Source organism: Mesoplodon mirus (assembly GCF_964341445.2).
Source record: "Mesoplodon mirus genome assembly, chromosome: 1".
NCBI lineage: Eukaryota > Metazoa > Chordata > Mammalia > Artiodactyla > Ziphiidae > Mesoplodon > Mesoplodon mirus.
In genome coordinates, this window is record NC_138976.1 from 9,234,835 (window position 1) to 9,255,660 (window position 20,826).

At 48.4% G+C, this 20,826-nt stretch overlaps 1 protein-coding gene across 3 annotated transcripts in view; it reads right to left on the minus strand.

The window, feature by feature from the left end:
- The window catches only part of MVB12B (multivesicular body subunit 12B), a 198,091-nt gene that overhangs the window by 75,568 nt on the left and 101,697 nt on the right, over window positions 1–20,826 (minus strand). For 2 of the 3 annotated variants that reach the window (XM_082627332.1, XM_082627333.1), the window contains exon 7: window positions 18,901–18,995. In XM_082627332.1, the coding sequence (XP_082483458.1) occupies window positions 18,901–18,995 (95 nt within the window). Of the gene's footprint in view, window positions 1–1,774; window positions 2,379–18,900; window positions 18,996–20,826 lie in introns of those variants that run through there. The other variant, XM_082627334.1, reaches the window with a different exon arrangement.

Sequence of the window (20,826 nt, forward strand, 5' to 3'; positions counted from 1 at the left end):
AGTTGCTTCTTATCAGTTAAGGAAAGATAGCCCTAGAAACCTTGCAGAGAAATACTTTTCCCCTCTAAAGGTTAAAAGGTAAATCCATTTTTATCAGTCTCATTTGAGAATGCAAATTAGGTCTGATTAATCAAGTCAAAGATAAATGTGCTAGTCTGATTTCAGGAGAGAATGTATAGCTTACCGAGTTCATTTCTTTTCCCCTTATAAATACCCAGATAAACAGAGGCACAAGCAGAAGTCCTCCTAGCAGAAGTAATTCATCTGTGGTCAGAGGAGAGCCAGGCGACACGTGTCCCTCCACTACGCTACCTTGTGTTCCCCCTTCAAGGATCAGGGCAGCGTCTCGAAGGACCTGTGTGCTCATGGATCAGCCACAGTGGGAACGGGCAAGAAGAGAGTTTTGGGAGTAAAACCAGAGGAAAATGGGAAAGCCACATTTGCTTGGATTATTAAGTTTTCTGTGCTCCAAACAGAATACAAACTGGCACCTCCCATCGTGACTAATGAGGGCTGCCTCCGCGAGAACAGAAGGGCTGACAGCCAGCGAGGCCTAGTTGGCAGGTCCCAGCCCAGGCCTCGCCGCATTCATCATCCGCTAAACCAATCCACCAATTCTGCACCACCATTTGTCATTAATTATGCTAATCAGCACACCATTACTCTCTGATGACACTGTAGCTGTTATTAGCTAGTTATGGCTTTTCAGAAGCACAACTTATTGTGCACGCAGGGGCTGTGCATACATTAGCCTACAGGGAAGAAACGTCCAATTATGAAAAGAAGAAATTTGCTATTATCTTTTTATAACAAACCAATTTAGTAATTAGAAAAGTCTCTGAACTCATAGGTTCTTTTTTATTTTCTTCCCCTAAAATAACTGTAACCACCCCCCCCCAAAAAAAGTGCTTTTCAACATTTCTGTGAAAGAAAAGGAAATACCAACAGAGATTTTTTGGTGACACGTCTAGCAGTGGGGCCTGGGGAACAACTGTGCACAAGCGTGGGGCACACAGAGACTCTGGTGGGCTGGGTTTTTCTTTCCAATTTTGAACTTGCAGGACCACTTTATTATGTATATTTCAGTCACTAGGAATGCCTACGAAAGCACACCCACGCGACCTTTTACAGTTCACTTATGGCAGATCGAAGCTGTTCACGTAACGCTGCCAGGCTGTGCACTCCTTACCTGGCAGATGCTTCCAGGAGAAGCACAGCAACAGCCCCCTTTAACCCTCCCGTGCCCCAGCGATACCGCCAAGGGCGTCGATGCCACTCAGATGACCTTGGAGACAGACGATTTGGCCAAATTAGCACATGTCCTGTGCACGACGTGGGACTGTGCTCAGGGCTGCCAGAAGGAGGGAGTCGTCTGGGTCAGCAGTCAGACCAAGTAAGGGGAGACCGTTTTCCAAAACTTAAGGCTCCACAGAGGGTCTGCCCTGACCCTGCGTGTCAGCAGGGCTAACCTGTGGGCTCTTGGGCAAACCAAGTTCTAAGCCCAAATTGTGTTCAGGCTGGAGTCGTTACCATTAGTTTTAGAAGCTTAGCCTGTATTAAGAGCTCATTAATATCATCAGAGTAAATGGGCCTATTAAAACATCTTTAAGCAATATCTGAACATAAATCTCCCTAAACTATATTTAATGACTGTACTTAAGATACATTATATGCAAGTCTTAATGAGACATTAGATAGCATTTTGAAGATTAAAATTAGAGAACCCATATAAAGTCTGTCCACTTAATGTAGCCTTAAGCTATACCGATGAAAGCATTACTACCAAATTATTACTGCGTTAGAACAAATATTTTTAATCATGTCTGACTTATGCATTCTCTTTCTCATATAATTTTCATTTTCACAAAATACATTTTGAGTTTACAAAAGAGGGCATGCAAAAGGTTTGAAGTGTTTGAAGTACTCTGGAGGTACAGCAAATACAGAATTTAGTTAGTACTGCTTACTGAAAGGGCCCTGGGCTCCGAATCACATTTCTTTATGTGTGGTTTAATTAGTCATTCCAGTACTACAGGCAGCCAAATATATTTACCTTACCATTTAACTTCTTCCACGACTAGACTAGATACAAAGTAGACCTTAACCGAAAATATTTTGAAGACTAGAATACAGTACAGTCTACACAACACTGGCAGTGGTAACATCTGGGCATCTAACTGAGTCTGTTTTCCTGGGCCCTCTGGAGAGCCCACGCTCCCAGACAGCACCCCTGCCCTGCACCGTGTGCTCCCACCCTCAGCAGGCAGCTGGACAGACGTCCTCTGACCTCTGAGGTCTGCAACCTTCTGTTTGTCTGTTTCCCTTGAGCCTGTCAACGGAGGCATCAGTGAAGTCCTGCTTCTACTCCGGGGCCCTCCCTGTGAAGAGGAATCAGTGTTACTAGTAGAAGGATATTTTTTTAAAAAGTTTGATTCCCCCAGGGCTAAGGGAATTGAACCTTTTACACAGATCCAAATCCACCTCAAGTCTGTTCAAACAAGGAAGCATTCTCAGGGCCTGCGGGAGGATGGCGGTGGGTTTGAGGTGCTGATGCACAGAACTGAACTAACTACCCAGGGCAAGCAGTCGGGCCACAGAAAGATCTGTGAGTCTCTCTGTATGAGAGATTCTACTCTATCTGAAATAGAAATGTATATCCCGAGTCTATAAAAATCCTGATAAGACTTATTACCCAGCGGCCTCTTGAAAACAAGTCAAACTTCAGATTATATACATTAGAAATGCTTTTCTTCTTTATGTACTGTATTTAAAATACTATGCACCCAAACAGGATTCTTCATGCAACAGAAAAATCTATCCCCTTCCCCCTGCTCTTGGGAGGAGATCTCCCAAAGGAAAGAAACTGCATCTACCCCTGCATCAAGATAAGAGCCTTACAATCCCATTTTGGGGTGCATCTGTTGAGTCCATCATATCCCACTACCAGCTGAATTGTAGAGAGAATGTTATCTGAGAACCTGGACAAGGATAAGCCTAGATTAATGTCACCCAGTAGCACGCACAGCCTGGACTTGGATCTGACACCAGCGCAAGATGCTTTGCAAAAATTAACGCTATAGAAAACGTTAAGAGACGAATTATCATTGGAGCTTTTTAGACTTTTTTTTTGGATACTTTATACCAAAGTATAACCACCTTTTATATATGCTATTCAGTTATGAAAGACTTCTGGGATTATGTAAATCAAGACAAGTCAACTGGTGACACCTCTCTTAATAGAATGAGATTATCTAGCCTTTTTTTTTTTTTCTCCTTCACAGAAGAAGAAAGTAGCACAATTTAAACACTCTGGTCATTAAAAGAAGACCCCTCCTCTAGCATGTAAAATCTGTAGCAACAAGCCTATTTCCATTTGCTTCTCCCAGATATTCTCTCCCCAAAAGGAACCACTACATAGTACAATTTTGCATTTTTAACTGTATGAATTAGGCATTCTTCATAAATAACAGCTATGTTCTATACACAGGAGCTCCTTTTTATTAGGGACACAGTAATGAACAATGAGCAATGTGTTCTATTATTCTTTGTCAAATCACAAAATGCTACATTAGAATAACTGTGCTGGTCAATGTAATATAGTAGATTAAATTCAACTTCTGTGGAAAAACCACTGTAAAACAGCATGATAAGAAGGCTATAAAAAATTTAATTTTACTCCAAACTCCATGACAAAAAAAATGGTGTGAAAAGTAATTTTGCATAATCAGTACACGCCATCTGGAACAATTAACCGAGTTCTATAGAACTATGAGGATCAGTCATATCTGCTTATTAAAGATCAGAAATTATACAAGTAATAAATCCTTGAAAAAACTAAGCGTACTCCCGCCTGTCAACGCTATTTTAACTTCAAATACTGAAGAACGCCTGATAAGGCTGAAAAGAAGAGATTAATATATGCAAATTACATCCAGCATTTAAAATCCCCACAACTGTCTCCGGTTTTCTGTCCCTTATTGCTGGCTTTATGTTTTATTCATACACCAACTCACCTGTCACTTCATAAGCTATAATATTATGGGGGTATTATTAAACAGCATAAAGCCGTGCTTTAATTGGAAAGCTTCATTGCATTTTCCAATTATTTGGAGTAAATTAAAAGCAGATGCACATAGTTTAATAAGGAGTCTAATATCAGTTCCGGGAAATCAAAATTCATTGTCATTACTAGGCCGTGATAGTTTTGCAAACTGTACTCAATTTCAGAGGTTTTCAAAAGAAAATCTGTCTATGCAATCTGTTAATTGTCATTCGGTTAATAACTGTTTAAATATCCCAACTACACAGCAGCTTCCTATTAAAAAAAATTAAACTATGGGGTTTATGCAAGCAAACAAATCCTGCGAGCCGCTCCCGGGCTGGGCTGGGCTCTTCAGACTTGCCAGGTCCCCATAAAACAACGGAGGCCCGGAGACACCCACGCACACAGCAGCTTCCCGGGACGGGAGGACAAAGAACAGTGGTTCTGTACTCTGAGCGCCAGAGTTTGCAGCACGATCAGACAGCTCTCGGTGGGAAAGGGCAGAAGCTGTATTATAAACGGTGCTTCCAGAGGTCTGCGCTACTCAGCAAAAAATCAGCTTCCAAAGTTTTAATTGGTCCACCTAAAATAAATCCTTTTAAGGAGTGAATTAACGGATTCAGGATGCAAACACGGGCAAATCAAAGAAGGCAAACGTCGTGAGCAATTTGTTTTTAAAAAACTGACCCCTGAAGGGCCATCCCCTACTGGCTCATGACCCGAGAGTGGAGTGTCCCCGAGGCCCTGCAGGGGCTGCCACGGTGCCTACAAGTGGAATGAACCGCCAGACAAAGGACTATGTTCCAAGCGGTTGTGGATTTAAAGAATGAAATCTTAAAGGTTACTCTTCCTGAAGAATCCTGCTCACAGCTGCAGTAATATTAGAACTCCGCAGCTACAAGTTGCACACACACAAATATGTGTAGCTAAAGCATTTACAAATGAAAAGTCACAGGAATACTCAAACTAGTACACGTAACCTTTTCATTTTTATACCAAGTGACAGACTTTTTCAAATCCTAGGTGTGTAAATTATAATAGGACAAGCAGTAATTGACTTTTAAACTCCACCCACTGCGAGGGCTACAATTAATCTGTTTTTAGCATAAAAACTGCTGCTCTGCAAAGTTCATAACTTGTAGGCTCTTTTCCCCAATCCAATTAAAACCTAAGAGTCTTTCTAAAAGGTAACAGCACAGAATTTTTTCTTCACCTCCCGGTTCAAAGGGCACAGAGGCTAACAACCCAATCATTCAAGGGCAAGCCCCCCCCAGACCAGAGAGGACACCAAATGCTTGAACATGAGAGAGCCTTTTGGCAAAACAACCAGAAACTATGCTCAAAGATGAAGATAAAAGCAATTCTTGTGCAGTGATCCAAAAAATAGCATCTCTCTCTCTTTTCTTCCAAAATTACCTTTTTAAATAAAGTAGACACACTGTGCCAACTGAACCATTTAATTATCTGCAAAAATGATGAATCAAAACAATAGTTTGCAAAAATAAATGACTAACCTCTGTTTAAAATGTCTGTTCTCATTAAATTCAAATAAAAGGTACAATATCTTTTTAGAAAAATGTAGTCTGAAGAAAGGAGCAGTCCCTTAGCATCGACAGATACCCTGGCTTCCTCCCCTAAGATGGGGACATCTAAGAAAGTTGTTTAAACTATTCTCCCAAACCCCAAGAAAGATGGTCTTCAGTGCATGGTGTGTCCTGTGGCTGCCGAGCCAGTCCTCGGCACAAGCCCTGGAGCCGGGACCCGGCCTGGCAGCAGCTCTGGTGCGCAGGGAAGCCTTCATGATGTGCTTGGTGGGTGGTGTGACTCTCATGGACCCTGAAACCAAGCCCTGGCTCACAGTTATGTAAGGACTCTGGCTCAAGGGTCCTGGGATGACAGGGGCAGGAAAGAAAGAGCCACAAACCAAAAGGCAAAGAAGAAAGAAGTCAAAGTGTTTAGAGGCCTGAGCACGGATATGCTCCTTTCTCAGTTGGAGAAGGGAAGGGGAAAATTGGAGGCTCATTTAAATGTTGAGATGTTCTCTTTTAAACTGTTTTACCCAGTAACAAACTTACATCTCAAGCAATTACCAATTTCTGAGCTAGGATGGGGGGCTGGTCTTATATGACACCAAGAAGTCCCCTGAACCGGGCAGGGTCCCTCCAGGTGTGAGTTGTGAGTTCCCCTAGGGCCCTGCTGCCCCTCCTGACTGTATTTTAGGCGGGGTGGAGGTGGGGGTCTTACTGCAGGTGACTAAAGACCAGCGCTCCCTGGAACGACAGTGTCTGTGACAGTCATTCAGCTGCCATCTCTGCGGGGCCCGCTCAGTACAAGGCACTTCACATCCATTATCCCTAATCCTCAAGATTCAGAAGAGGAGACGAATGAAATGTTACACAAACTGTGCAAAGTCACGCAGCGGGGAAGGGCGGATACAAAGGGTGGATTTCAAGAAGCAATCCAACGACAAATAGCACCGAGCGCCCCCCGCGGGCCGGGCCCTGCTTGGACACACACCAGTGGAGGAGGCTCGTGGTCCTAACCTCCTGGGACGGACCCTGGACTCCAGCACAGAACTGAGCACTGAACAAGACGGGTGTAACCAAAGACAGGTCGCCCTTATTAGAACTGGGAAACCAGTCAGACGGCCAAAGTTTACAAGCAGCATGAATAGCCAAGAGGCTTCTGGCCAAAGAAGCTGCCCACGTTGGGCCTAGAAAAGGTCCAACCACCTTTGGCAGAAGAAGGGTGAGTGGGGGCTGTGTGATTCGTGAGCCAAAGGACCCTCTGACAGGAGTGACACTGGCATTTTGTTAGCACAGGGCATATTTAAGGTAAACACAGGAGGCAACGGAACAGAAAGATGGGTGCGTTTATTGCCTCCAGGTAGGAAGCGATTAAGTACTTCTAAGGGTGTCACCAGGAGCGATGCTTAGGGCCGAGGAGGCGCGCTTTCCTCTCCTTCAATTATGGATGTTGCCTCGCCAGTGGATCATGAGATCGTTCACACTGTAAAACAAGCCAGGCGCGAGAAACTGCGCTCTGAACAAAGGATCTCAAGCTTGGAGGAGAGTTCCGCCTCACTCACCGTCTGAGACAATCAAAACACAAATCTGAGGAGTAAGGAGCCTCGTTCTCCGGGGCACGTGATAAATACATCCCGTCCAAACCCTAGGCTGGAGCAGTGAAGATTGTGTTTTTAAACATAGAAGGTTAAAACCTCCGCCGGCCATTTATAAAAAGAGGGAACAAAGCATTGGGTATTCAGGACACAAACACCAACGGCACAACAACGGATGGATTCAGGTCTTCTGTCCAGAGGAGAGGTGGCTTCACTGCTACCGAACAGACCAGAATGTCTTTTGTCCGAACGTCAGCAGTCAAATGCATTCGTCCTGACATCCTTTCCGTACAGCCATCCAACCTCTCCCCGAGTTCTGCTGACGCCCACACCTTTACTCACGAAGTCTTCAGGAGTTTAAAGACGCTCACCTGGAAGCCGATCCCCTGTGACTACCGTCGTAAGTCAGCCAGGCTGGAGCCTGGGAGCTGGGCCACGCGGGAGAGCAGGAGAACCTAGGCAGTGGGGCCAGCAGGATGGGAGCTGGGACCAGGAGCTCAGGAGAGGGTCGCACAGGGTCTAGAATGGCTCAGTAACCTCAGCAGAGGCTGGCACCTTAGGAGGCCCAATCTAGAGAACGAAGCTTCAAAGTGGATGGCACTGAGGTGACTGTCAGTTCAAATAAGAGCCCTATTGTGGGCAGGGTCCGGGAAGCTGGGACAGGGGAAGAAGACGCCTACAGTTCAGTCCCAAGGTGTGAAATGGTCTGTTTGTGCTGCCCACTGCCACCACAGGGCGGATAGAAGGCCACAGCAAGGGGACATCCAGGTGCCCAGAGCTCCACACCCCACCCCACCCCCTGACAAAGGTCTCCGTCTCTGACACAAGACCAGCAGTAGCCTTGCCTACGGATGGAGAGGAGGTTCCCTGAAGCATCTGGAATATTCCCTTTCCTGGTTGGGAAAGAATCTGAGAAGGGGCGGGAAGGAGGGGCTGTGGAATAATTACAATCATAATCAACACATCTATAGCACCTTCCATGTACCAGGCACGGTTCTAATCTTCACTACAAACCACTGTCATTCCCATTTAACAGACAAGGAAACTGAGGCCCAGAAAGGTGAAGCCGCTTGCCTAAGGTCACTCAGCTTCCAGTGAGGGGCTGTGTGCTCATCTCTTCACTGTTCTGCCCAGCAACGGCCAACAGGAGCCACACCGCTCTTGGCAGTGCCCTGCGACCTGGGGGGGGGGTCATTGCCAGTCAAGCATCAAAGGCCTCACTCTGATGCGGTCCCAGAGATGAGGGGCCAGGGATCATCTGAGATTGAAACAACACTGAGACCTAATAAACCGTGAGCCACTCTGGGTGTGTGTCCTTCCAACGTCAGTTGACAAAGGCAGGGAAATGGTCCACAGCCAGAAGGAGCCTCCTCCATGCAGGGGCTGGGAGCTTAGGGTCTGGATGGGCTTGAATGTCAGCCCTCCTGCTTACTGGCAGTGTAACTGTGGGCAAATCGCTCTCTCAAACCTCCGTTTCCCCACCTGCAAAATAAAGCTACGTATTTCATGAGGCTCAAAACAAGGCTTGAACGTAGGAACTCAGCAACGCAGGCAGCTGTGCTGTATCTGTGAAACAGAGATAGTAGTGGTGATACATCGAATCCTAAAGGTTTTCTTGGTAAGGATTTGTTGGGAGGAAGTAACAAAATGCATGGGAAGGGCTTACCACAGAGTCTTGTACACAGTAAGGGCTAGAAGAAGGCTAGGTATGATTAAAATACGTTAATGCAATCCATTTTAATAAAAGCAAAAGCAACTTCAGCTCCCTAAATGTGTTTAAAGAATTTACCTTAATTATATCATTTTCCCCTCTCAGCTGACAGTCTATTATTGTGACACAGGGAGAGACAGAGATAGAAAAAGAAACAAAGGGCTAATTTGATATAAGCTGCTCCTAGGCAGGAGTGTTTGGTAAACCTGATGACTGCATTTGCCCCAGAGAAAACCTCTTAAGAAGTGCTAAGAGCAGATGAAGAGCTGGGATTAAGCGTCTTCCCTTTGTTTTCAGCATTTCTCTGGCTGGGCCTTCAGAAAGGACCACAGTCACGCTGCCTGCCAGGAAGGGAATTACGATGGGGAAATGGAGGCATAGTTCTGCTTAAAAACTAGACAAAGAAGGTAAACATGCAGGGAGAAAGGTGTAAGAAAGTTGGTTTTTCTCTAACTGTCCGTGTCTGGGAAGTTTATAGTCAAGACAGCGTTTGGATGGAATTTCTCTGAAGTCTGGAGTCAGTAAGTACACATTTGCTAGTAACACCTCAGATATCCCAACCCGAAAAACACACAGGCTCTTTCCCACACAACCCCAGCCCTGGGAGGTGGGTGTTACCACCGCTACCTTAGATGCTAGACAGTGGCTGACACAGAGGAAACTTCCAAAAAAGATTAGCTGAACTACGGCTACATTTGAATTACTGATGTTGTTATTGCAATTCCTGGTGTCGAGAGACGTGGGCATTCAGATCCAGAAACGCCTGGTGCCGAGCCTGGCATCCCCGGGCCGGTCAGCAGGAGAGGCTGGGCCTGCACCCGGCTCTCCTGGCTCCTGCTCTGCCTCCACTGCCTCTCCGCTGCCTCACTTGAGGATTTAAGAGGGGGACGTGGCCCATTAAACCACCGCCACCTACACTCTGCCGGGCCTAAAAACCGAAGAGAGGCGGAAGGTGCAGCAGGGGGGTGGCCACCTTTTAAGCGCACTGAAGTATCTGTCACCCAATAATATTTTTATTTTTCACGATGACGAAACTGGAAAAAGTCGTAACTTTCTCCTGCCGGTGGAGCACAGGAAAAGCAGAAATGAAAGCCTGGAGCGGAAGGCAGCCAGCCCACCAGCACTTTTCCTCCAAAACCACCAAAGGCACGTTGGAAGATTTTATGGAAGTCGCCAGCTCACTCTGCCAAGTGCGTCTTTCCTTCCTGCCCTCAAGCCAGCATCCTGTCACCTTCCCGAGCAGGGTTCATGGGCTGCCTGCCACGGAAAGCAGCCAACGTCTAAGTGACGACGCGTGACAGTGGGTCTCGGTTTCCAGGGGATGCCAAGCCGAGCCCTGCCAGAGCCTTTACTGCAAGTTTCTCTGGTCTGAGGAAGATGTTTTCCCTGAGCACTCGGAGCACTCTGACTGCTGAGAAGTAATCTTACAAAGAAAATCATATAAGGGAGCGCGGGGCTGAGAAGATGAGCCAGTATGTCCTGAGTGATAACCCTCATCAAAGCTTTGGGCTCCTCCTCTGAGCACAGCCCTGCAGGGGAGGCGAGTATGGAGGGAAGTGACATTCCCTCACTGCTTCCTGATTTATAACATACTCTTCTATATCCTGGATCCTCTCAACAATCCTGGGAAGGTAGTGGGCAGTTACCGCATTATTTTCCAGGGGTGAGTAACCAGCGTTGAGTGACTTGCCCAGGGTAACATAACGCAGGGCCCTTGCACAGCTCCAGCCAGGAACCATTCACACGCGTTGTGCAGTGCGGCCATGCACGGTGGCTCTGTGTGATGGCCCCACGTGCTTCTGACCCCAAACGCCCCATCAGTCACATGCTGAACCTTCTTCCACACGCTTCCCTCGAAGAGGGAACACGGGGCCTGGCACACGGCAGCGCTGTCTGCTGAATGAACAGGGAAGTAAACAGTCGTTCTGGTCTCTCCGCCTTTAATTACAACCGCATGGGTTCAAAAAGGATTCAAGACAGCCTCCATCGTCTCTTGTAAACACAGCCTCCGCTGCCTCAGAGTGCTCCCAGGTGAAATCGCTCTAACACAAAGCAGTGTGGGAGGAGACCAGCAGCCCCGACTGGAAGGGACGCAGACAAGCTTCATGCAGAGGTAGTGTAGGAGCAGGCCTTCAAGGATGGCTCAGCAGAGGAAAGGAGAAGAGACGGTGGGGCCACCTGGGCCCTGGGACTGGCAGGGGCAGATGCACAGAGAGACACAAAGGTGAGGACACAGGGAGCGACCCCGGCTGCTGGGCACAGAGGAAGGGACACCGGACAGGTGGAGACTGGCCACCGACAGCCCCAACGCCGGGCAGGTGAGGTATGAAAGAACGCAAGGTCTGATCTGAGAGGCTGTGCTTTGGGGACATGAGTCTGCCACCTGGGCAACTGGACTGAGGACTGATAAGCCAGGTCCAGGAAGTGCGAGGCACCAACACCGGGTACCTGCCGGGCCCAAGCCCAGCCAGCCCCGTAAGCGGGGACATAGGAGAACACCAGAGGACCACGCCTGATGCTCAGGTCCAGAAGATGCGCCGGGGGAACTGGACATGGCTCTGGACCTCATCTGTCGTAAGATGACCCAGAGCCCAGCCAAGGGCTTTCAGGGTCTCTCTCCACAAAATCCTAGCAGAGGCACTTGCAGAGCGGAGCACCTCGAGTTCCCAAGTGCCCTGCGTGTCCTCCCGCACACACCGTTCGTTCATTGACTTCAGTGACCACGGTGGCTGTATGAAAGCATGTCCAATTAGCCAGGCCTACGTGAATATTTGCACTCTTAAATCTTTTGCATTTCGAAAGGGTTAAAGCTTATTATTAGCATATAATTTACAGTCCTTTCTCCCAGGAAAGGAATAATGCACAGCAAACGCCACATTCATTTTAATAATACATGTTACAGTCTGTGCCCAACATCTGCACAAAGGTAAAGGAGACAGATTTTTTTGACGTGTCCCACTCTGCCATCTAAACACAGGCTTTTTGTTTCTTAAGTGACGGAAGGTTTAATCAAGAAAGCAGGCAATTCATCAATCGAAACAAGGCAGCGTGTGAGCGCCTGACAGCACACACATGGTTGTGTACAGAGCAAACCTGGCCACCTGTCACCCGCACCTTTACGTCAGGATGTACAGATACACTATGCAGTAAAGTGCCCACCCACTCCCATTCATTTCTGCTTTTTCTTATTCTATTTTCCTTTGTTGTCAGGGCAGGAATAGATGGATAGACAAGGGACGCAATGGCTGTTAGAGGGGATGATAAAAATTTATATGTCTTTTAAAATGACTTCTTTCCTCCTTGATTTGAGCACCGTTATTATAAATATTTTTTCACTTCATTGAGGAATTTTCCCCATATGCTATAATCTGGGGCTGCATCAAACTGATGTTCCTCCCTCGGATCCCTACCACCCTCCCACGTGCTCACCCCCCACCTCTCCAACCAGTCCTAGGTGAGCCTAAAAATCCTCATCAGAGGATAAAGGAAAGCAGGGGTCTGAAGTTCAAGGCCACAAAAGCTGCGTGAACATGTCCATTAATGACAGAGGCCACAGGGGTACCTGCGAATGCAGAGGGCGATTCACATTACTCCGGGGCTCCCACTAGAAGCTGGTGGCCCTTCCCTTCCTTGGAGGTTGTCAACCCAATCGCAGGCTGACACTTACCCACATGCATGGGAAAAGGAGAAACACACACACACACACACACCCCACACGCAAACTCTGCAGCATAAATGTGACATGTGGAGCAGCTGTCTGTTAGAACACCTTACACAGAAAAGAACAGCATTTCTCACACACCCTATTGTTTTAGTCCTTTGCTCTTCATTTTCTGACCCGGCAGTGCTTTATGATCATTACAGTATTAAGTTTATTTCCGATATTCCAGGCGAGATTTTTTTTTTCCTAATTAAAAGATAGAAATGATGTAATCACCAGAAATGAAAGGAAAATATGTTTGCAGTTGTTTGGTATGCTGCAGATGAGTTTTTAAATGATCACACTGTGAAATATACAGATTTTCTTTCATAATAAGATGAAGAGCTGATGGCAGAAATTTTATCCAGTTGGATGAAATATATAAATCATGAATTTCATAATACTGATAATTAAATGTCCATCTTCCAATTTAAATGAGGACTAGATTAAAACTGCATGGAGAAGGCTGATATTCAGAAATCATTAATTATTTTTAATTGCTTTGCGCTTTCCCGGTCTGATGTCAGAGTTACACGGCTCGTACGGGGTTCTGTGTTTCAGATAAAATTCTCCTTCTCTCTGCACGAGTGTCGTGGCTAAACTGCCAGCCGATGGACTCAAGCTTGTCCACTCTCACACGCTTCCTGATGTCAAACATCTTGAAAAGAGACTGGTTTTTAAGAGGCAACAGCTGTGCAGGGCAATAAGCTGGCTTTTCCAGCAATCAAAAAACAAAAGCAAAAACAAAAACAGAAACAAAAAAAAAACCTGAAGAAAACAGAAAAGCTAAAGGCAAGGTGACCACAGCCCCTGTCTGCCGGCTCGGTTCCAGGTTCTGGCTTTGTCCTGATGCAACTCTGTGCCCCTTTCATTCTCAAAAGTGATGAAGTGGAAGATAAATCACGTGGTCAGCCTGGTGCTGACGGACAGATGAAGGTGTCAGGCGCTAAAAGGTGCTTCCCTGCCCCACGAGGCCTCAGCGCATTTCTGCATGTGGCTCATCCTGAAACTGTGGGCTGAGTTGGAGATTTGGGGTTTTATTACATGCTGGTGTTAATATGCATCTGCTTTACTGTACTAATTTATATGACTGTGTCAATTTTTTCCAAAACGGAGAAAAACAAGTCCTTTGGTAAAAATTCTTTACGTGGCGCTATAAATCACTTTATAAGCACCACAAAAACAAAAGACCCTTACAGCGTAGTGTCCCATACCTACTGTCACCCGTTCCTTAAGTAAAACCTGCCACGTGGCTGACAAGACATGCCTAGGTTGGAAAAAGCAATCCTGGTGCCTCTGGGCTGAGCTGCTTGTTACAGGGACCCTCGGCACAGGTGGCCCTCAGGTTGGACAGGACGTTGGGGAACTCCTCTTTCCTGACGTCCCCCGAGGTCCCCAGCCTCTAAGGCACATGACGCCCAGCACAAGAGCATTTCTTAAGAAACGTCTCACTCAACTTCCAAACATTTTAGGGGTTCAAACGTGAGTGGATCTGCCTCACATGGGCATACAGTCAGTCCTTACCAAATGCACGGAAAAGCGGCTGTTCCCAGCACCTTACAGGGCCCTCTGTACAGAGAAAACTTCATAAAAGGAATAGTTAGGCTCTCCTCCAACAACCAGCTTATTTTTAGGTTGTCCGTAAGCAAACTGTTGACTCAGAACCAAATCCAGAATCTCCGCTTCATGCAAAGCCTCACCCATAGCTGCGCCCTACTTTGTTATCCTGTATTTTCATTCACTCTTACTTTTTCCCTTCCATTTTCACTTTGTTACATGCATTTTTGCAGCTACCTTAAATCTTTCTGGAATAGGTGGAAGAGAAATGAGCAAACGGTCAGACACCTAAATATCTAAAAAAATTATAAGGAAAAAGAAAGGGAAGATACCATCATCTGGGATGAAAGTAGAAGATGTTCAGGAGGGAGAAGATATTCTTTAAAACAAAACTAACAGCCACTAAAAGTTCTGACAAGGAAACCTAGGAACTGGGGCTTTGGGATGGAATCCAGAGAAATCAACATGGCCCTGCAGCCAGTCCTCCCAGGAGAAGATCTTAAGGGCATGTAACTGAGGGAGACACACCAGTAAGAACATCGCCAGGAAAGCATGAGCCCATGAGCTGCCATTTATCACAAGTAAGGACAATTTAAAAAGTGGTTCGCCAACCCTACTATATGCAGGTCACAGAGTGAGACAAACCAGGTACCCACCACTTTATTTCATGTACTCTTTCAAGGAACACCATCCTCAAACCCTAAGGAGTGAATAACACGGTGATGGGGAATTTGAGGGGCAAGAAAGGTGAGGAGACGGCTGGAGCAGCCTGGTGCTTTCACGCTCAGTCGGTGTCTGGAGGGCCACCGGGCGCAAAAGGTAAGTCAGTGGTCTCTGAGGAACATCAGTGGACAGGAGGTTCCAGGGGACTGAACAACAGGAAAAAATCATGTCCTCAGAAAGGGATAGTAAGATAGTTATTGATCTGTGGCCTGGAAGTGATATCCACTAGAATTTGAAAGCATATTATGAGTCAGAAGACTTGCGAGCACTCAGAAAAGACGGCGATCACCGGAATCGGCAAGGCTTCCCCAGAGCCTGACAAGTTAACATCGGTCCTATATTGCTTCTTCTTACGAGAGCAATATGTGCTATCACAGAAAAATGAGACACCACAAGGAAACAAAAAGAGCAGGAAAATCCAGTGAAAACCACTATAAACACCTTGGCATGTACCTTCCCAGACCTTTATATATATATATATATATATATATTTTTTTTTTTTTTTTTTTGGGGGGGGTACGCGGGCTTCTCACTGTTATGGCCTCTCCTGTTGCGGAGCACAGGCTCCAGACGCACAGGCTCAGCGGCCATGGCTCACGGGCCCAGCCGCTCCACGGCATGTGGGATCCTCCCAGACCGGGGCACGAACCCATGTCCCCTGCATTGGCAGGCGGACTCCCAACCACTGCGCCACCAGGGAAGCCCTAGATATATTTTTTAAAATGAGATCACACTGCACGTCGACTGTCACTTAACAGCATTCATGCACATCTTTTTATCTAAATCAGAACTGTTTCTGATGCTTGAAAAGTTAAGGCCACCGTATGGATGTTTCATAATTTTTTTTTTTTTTTTTTTCTTTTTGCGGTATGCGGGCCTCTCACTGTTGTGGCCTCTCCCGTTGCGGAGCACAGGCTCCGGACGCGCAGGCCCAGCGGCCATGGCTCACGGGCCCAGCCGCTCCGCGGCATATGGGATCCTCCCAGACCGGGGCACGAACCCGCATCCCCTGCATCGGCAGGCGGACTCTCAACCACTGCGCCACCAGGGAGGCCCGATGTTTCATAATTTAACCACTTGCCTTTATTTTAGACATTTACGATATCCACCCCCCCACCCCGTTTTTGGGTATTATATTTAAAAAGCAGCAGTGCTCGCCCTTGTGGATAAATCTTTTTTGCACATCTGTATTGTCCAGAGGAAATTCCTGGAAGAGGAAGTGTGAGGATCAAAGGTGTGCTTCATGGCCGTTTTGATGAGGGTACAAGATGGCAGAGAAGGGAATAAGCTTCTCAGGATTTCAGCACAATGTTCCTCACCCCAATTCTGTGCGCAAGAGAGAACTACCCACTGGCTGGACAGCGCAGAACAGTCGGCATGCAACGCTGACGGGACACGTGGTACCCCAGACGGCTGGATGGATATGAACATAGAGTAAGACAGCCCCGCTGAACACGGGAGCACCGTGCAGAGATGGGCTGGGCTGCTCAGAGATGGTGGCCCAGACACTGTAGGGTTGGAGCAGCAAATCAGGACGATCACCTGCCCCAGAGGTCACAGAGGGCACCCCCAGGCAAGGCAGACACTAGGCTAAATGCTTTCCTTCCTCCCCCCTTCCTTCCACAACCATTTCACGAGCACCTCTGTGTGCTGGGGACAGAGCTACATGCTGTGTCCACCGGTCTCTCAGCAGCTCTGAGCAGTGTCTCTCCCTCTGCAGGCAGGACAGAGATGAACTGTCTCAGTGAAAGGTACAGAAGGAATATATTAACAGGTATGCCCTTGGGAAAACACTTAAAAGTGTATATTACTTTAATAACCATACGTACAAAGTAAATGTGGGCTGCTCTTCAAACTTCTAATTACATTGTTTGGAAACTTACTTATCTTAGGAAGGGGCTGCAAGCAAGGGGCGCAGTAATCAAACGGTTTCAGGAACGAACCAGAGCAGACCAGGAGTTCGCACCAAAGGCTCAGTGCCTGACGTCCGCAGCGAACGCGTGCCAGAGCTGCTTCGGGAGGAGAACAGTTTGGTGATTTCGTTCCACTACCAGCAGAGCGCCAGACATCGTGGCTTTGGGCACCGTGCACGGGCTGGGGGCTGGGGCACACGTTGCCTTGACTGTTTTTGGAGTGAACCACTGAAACCTTAACTTCGCAATACCAAACTGAGACATGCCACTCAGTGACAAATGTTGTGGGAACGGGGGGTGGGGTGGGGGGGCGGTCTCTGCTCCCTTCTAACCAGAATGGCTCGCAGGCAGACTGCCGCTGGGCAGGCTTCCCAGCTGCACCACGGCTGCGCAGTGCTGAGTTTGCAGGCCTTGTGGAGCCTGCGGGTTCCGCGGGGCGCGTCTGGCAGCATCGCAACGAAGCAGTCCTGGACCCTGGTGGGGCGATTCGGTGCTGCCTGCTGCCCTGGGCCACAGCCTCAACCACCTCTGTTTGGAAGATAAAATCCAATTGGCTGCCACTTACGCAAATGTAACGGGAAGTTTCTGAGTGGCTTCCCCTGCGTCTTGAGGCTGTTACCTCGGTATTGCTAAACTAACAGCTGAAATGAACCCAGACAACACCTCATCAAAGCCGCGGGGCGAGGAAGCAGTGGCCCAGAGGCAGACAGGAACATTCCTGCCAAACCAGAGGAGATTTCACTCTGCGGGCCCTTCTCTGCAGAAACGTCAACAGCTGGGAAAGCCATCAGAGAATTCAGGTAAAGTGGGGGCAGCCGAACCCCGTGGCTGGAAAAAGATTTGCGAGCTGGAGGGGAAAAAAGTCATCTGCTTTGACTGAGCTTTCCTTATGTGCATTCTGAACGGGGCCGCCCTGCTGGATTTCACAGACCTATTTTGCACCACTCTGCCACGAGGCATCTGGGGAAATATTCAGCTTTTCTACAAAATAGGTCATCTTTCCACACTTGTTATGCTCCTTGTCGACTCTGCTGAAATAGCCAGAGCACAAAAGAAATTCTCCCTGGAGATGCTTCCCTTAGACAACACGTTCCCGCTGCCCTGGGGAGCTTGGCTCCTGGAGAAAAGCCAGGGTGAGGGCTTCGAGAACATCCCTGTCGTTCCCCTTCCCCTTCCCCAGCAGGAGCGCCACCCAGAAATGGAACAACTGGCCTTTGCTTATACTTCCAAACCTATTAGGGAGTGATCATAACAAGAAAAACTAATACTGACACGAATTATACCATTGTTCTATTTCATCTATTTAGTAACCTGAAGTTGCAATTTTTAGAAAAAAGATTACCTTTCAAATAACCGATTCATTATGGTACATGAATGAATGCCATGTTCCCGTGTTCAAAATGTCACTCACCATTAAGGGTATGTGCTGCTAAGTGGCACCGATTTGCCATTTCCCCCTTATATACAAACGCCCCCCAACTGGAGGCCCTGTATAATCAGAGTCAAGTTTGTGGGTCTCCTCAGTTCTTAGCAAGTCACCTGCCCTGCCAGGCACCTAATGAATCTCAATTCTGTAATAAGGCTTGTGAGTTTTTTGAAAAAGGAAACCAGGACTGACGAAGTTCCTGCCAAGGTAACACTATCCATTTCAAGGCCAAGTTCAGAAATCACAGACTCATACGATGGGGCTGGGAGTGGGGGAGACGCCAGCGCACCCGCTGGTCACAGACCTGGCTTTGAGAAATGAGAGATGAGGACAGGCGTGGACACGGAGGGCAGGCGGCACCAGGCCTCAGGTGTGCGGGGTCCCCAGTCCCCACAGGGAACCTGCCCTGGATCTGGCAGGTGAGCGATGTGATGACTATTCTCTGGAAACCTCCCTTCAAGCTTGTGAAATCCACGCATTGTTTTTCATCATTAGTTTCAAAACATGCTGAGTATCTGGCCCTTCACTAAGTGCTAAGGCGACACAGAGGAAAGGGAAGGCCTGGTCCCTGCAGGGAACAGGCCCCCTGCAGGGGTAAAAAGAGAGGTAAGACACACAGATGCCATTAGCAGCCAGGAAACACGTAGAGGGAGGCGGTGCCTGGGACACAGACGCGCTAGCTGGCCCTTCGCAGTGGTCCCACGTACCTGATATGGCATACAGATTGGAGTGCTGGTACTCATAGTCAGCCCGAGTGCTGTTCCTGCCTCGGAAGGTAGCAGGGAGCGTGAGAGAGATGTGCCTGAGAAAGACAGAGGAGAAAAAGGAGGTTACAGGGTGTATGGAGCAGTCCCCAAGGCTCAGAAAGCACAGGCGCCACCAACAGCCCACAGAGCCCGGGAAGCGGGCAGTCCTGGGGACCTCCGCCTTCTCAAGCAGGACTTGAGCTGCCCCACCAGCTCGAGTCCCCCTAGGAACTCAGAAGTTTCCAGACATCCGTGGCCACTTTCTTCCATACAGGGAAGGACATCCAAGAGGAAGAAAGGGTTTCCCAAGCCTTAAGTGATGTGGCAGGTGCCCTGAGGAAGTGGGTGATTTAATCCTGATCTCTACCCACTGGGCAAAGTGCACCAGTGGGACCAGGATGCTCAGCTCTGAGCACAGGACTTGGTTTGTCCTGTTGTCTTGGTCCCATTACCCATCCAGTGGCTTCCACGCCTGTCCCGCGGGGCTGTGGAGGGTCACAGCCCAGGAAGAACTTTGTGAATGAAGGTGTCAGGTGTTATTACTACGTGTGTCCAGCAAAGAAATGCCCACTGAGAACCACATGGCACGTTCCCCTGAACTGCTGTGTCTGCATGTCCCCCTCAGGTGGGAGCACACAGTAGGTGCTCAGAAAGTACCTTCCATCAACCCCGCGCGTCTTTTATGGTGCAGGTGTTGGCCATTAAGGCCCACGATGCCCACACTTAAGCAGGTATTCGATCAAAGCACATAATCCGGGCCTCCCTGGTGGCGCAGTGCTTGAGAGTCCGCCTGCCGATGCAGGGGATACGGGTTCGTGCCCCGGTCTGGGAGGATCCCATATGCCGCGGAGCGGCTGGGCCCGTGAGCCATGGCTGCTGGGCCTGCGCGTCCGGAGCCTGTGCTCCGCAACGGGGAGGCCACAACAGTGAGAGGCCCGCATACCGCAAAAAAAAAAAAAAAAAAAGCACATAATCCACTTGTTGTGGTCATTAGCTGCCTTTAGCGAATGCCGAGAAGAAAGGTTACAATAATAGGAAAACCATTTAAAACCCAACAGGTCTGGGGGACAAAAGCAACACAATTACTTCTTCATAGTGTGACTGGGGGTTGGTTTGAAGTAGCTCTGGTCACACACGGTCATTTCTAAAATGGAAGAGGGGTGGGTAATGATCACATAAAGAAAGCTTACATTCTACAAGCTGCCCTTTCCACACAACAAACGCGTGACCTCCCAGAATGACTCTGGGCAGGGCCTGTTCCCACAGACCCCGGAGGAGCAAACATCTGTGCCACCGGCTGGCCGGCTGGACCAGGGAGTGGGGCCTTGCCGAGCGCGAGTCCTGTGTCCACGGCTCAATCCTGATGAACTGAGGATGCAGAGGTGAGCTACCCCCTGCAAGGAGCTCTCAGGCTGGGGGGACAACCGGGCAGGAACAAGCCACTGTGCAACAGGACACGTGCTCGGAGGAGAATAAAAACCACGTGCTGAGTGAGCACGAAAGCAGGCGGGTGGGGCTTCCGGGGACACCGCCTCAGAGGAGGGACGGCAGTCAGGGAGAGCTGACTCTGCTGCAGGGTTAGGCTGCCTGTGGGAGACAAAGCCGGGGCCAGACCGAGAGGACACCAAACGCCACGCCAAGGGCTCATCCGCTTGGACGACGGTTCTCACACTCGGTTCCGTGCGTCACAGCACAGATGCAGACACTACTGCTAACCGTACAGATTCACAGTCCTGGTTCCGGGGAGTCCGGTTCAGTGGGCCTTGGGTGCAGCCCAGAAATCTCTCTGACAAGCCCTGGCAGTGCCTCTGAAGACAGGCCGCATTCGGGAACCCTGGGAGGGAGAGAAGCAGCTGCAGAGGGATTTTACGCAGTTGATCGATGCCT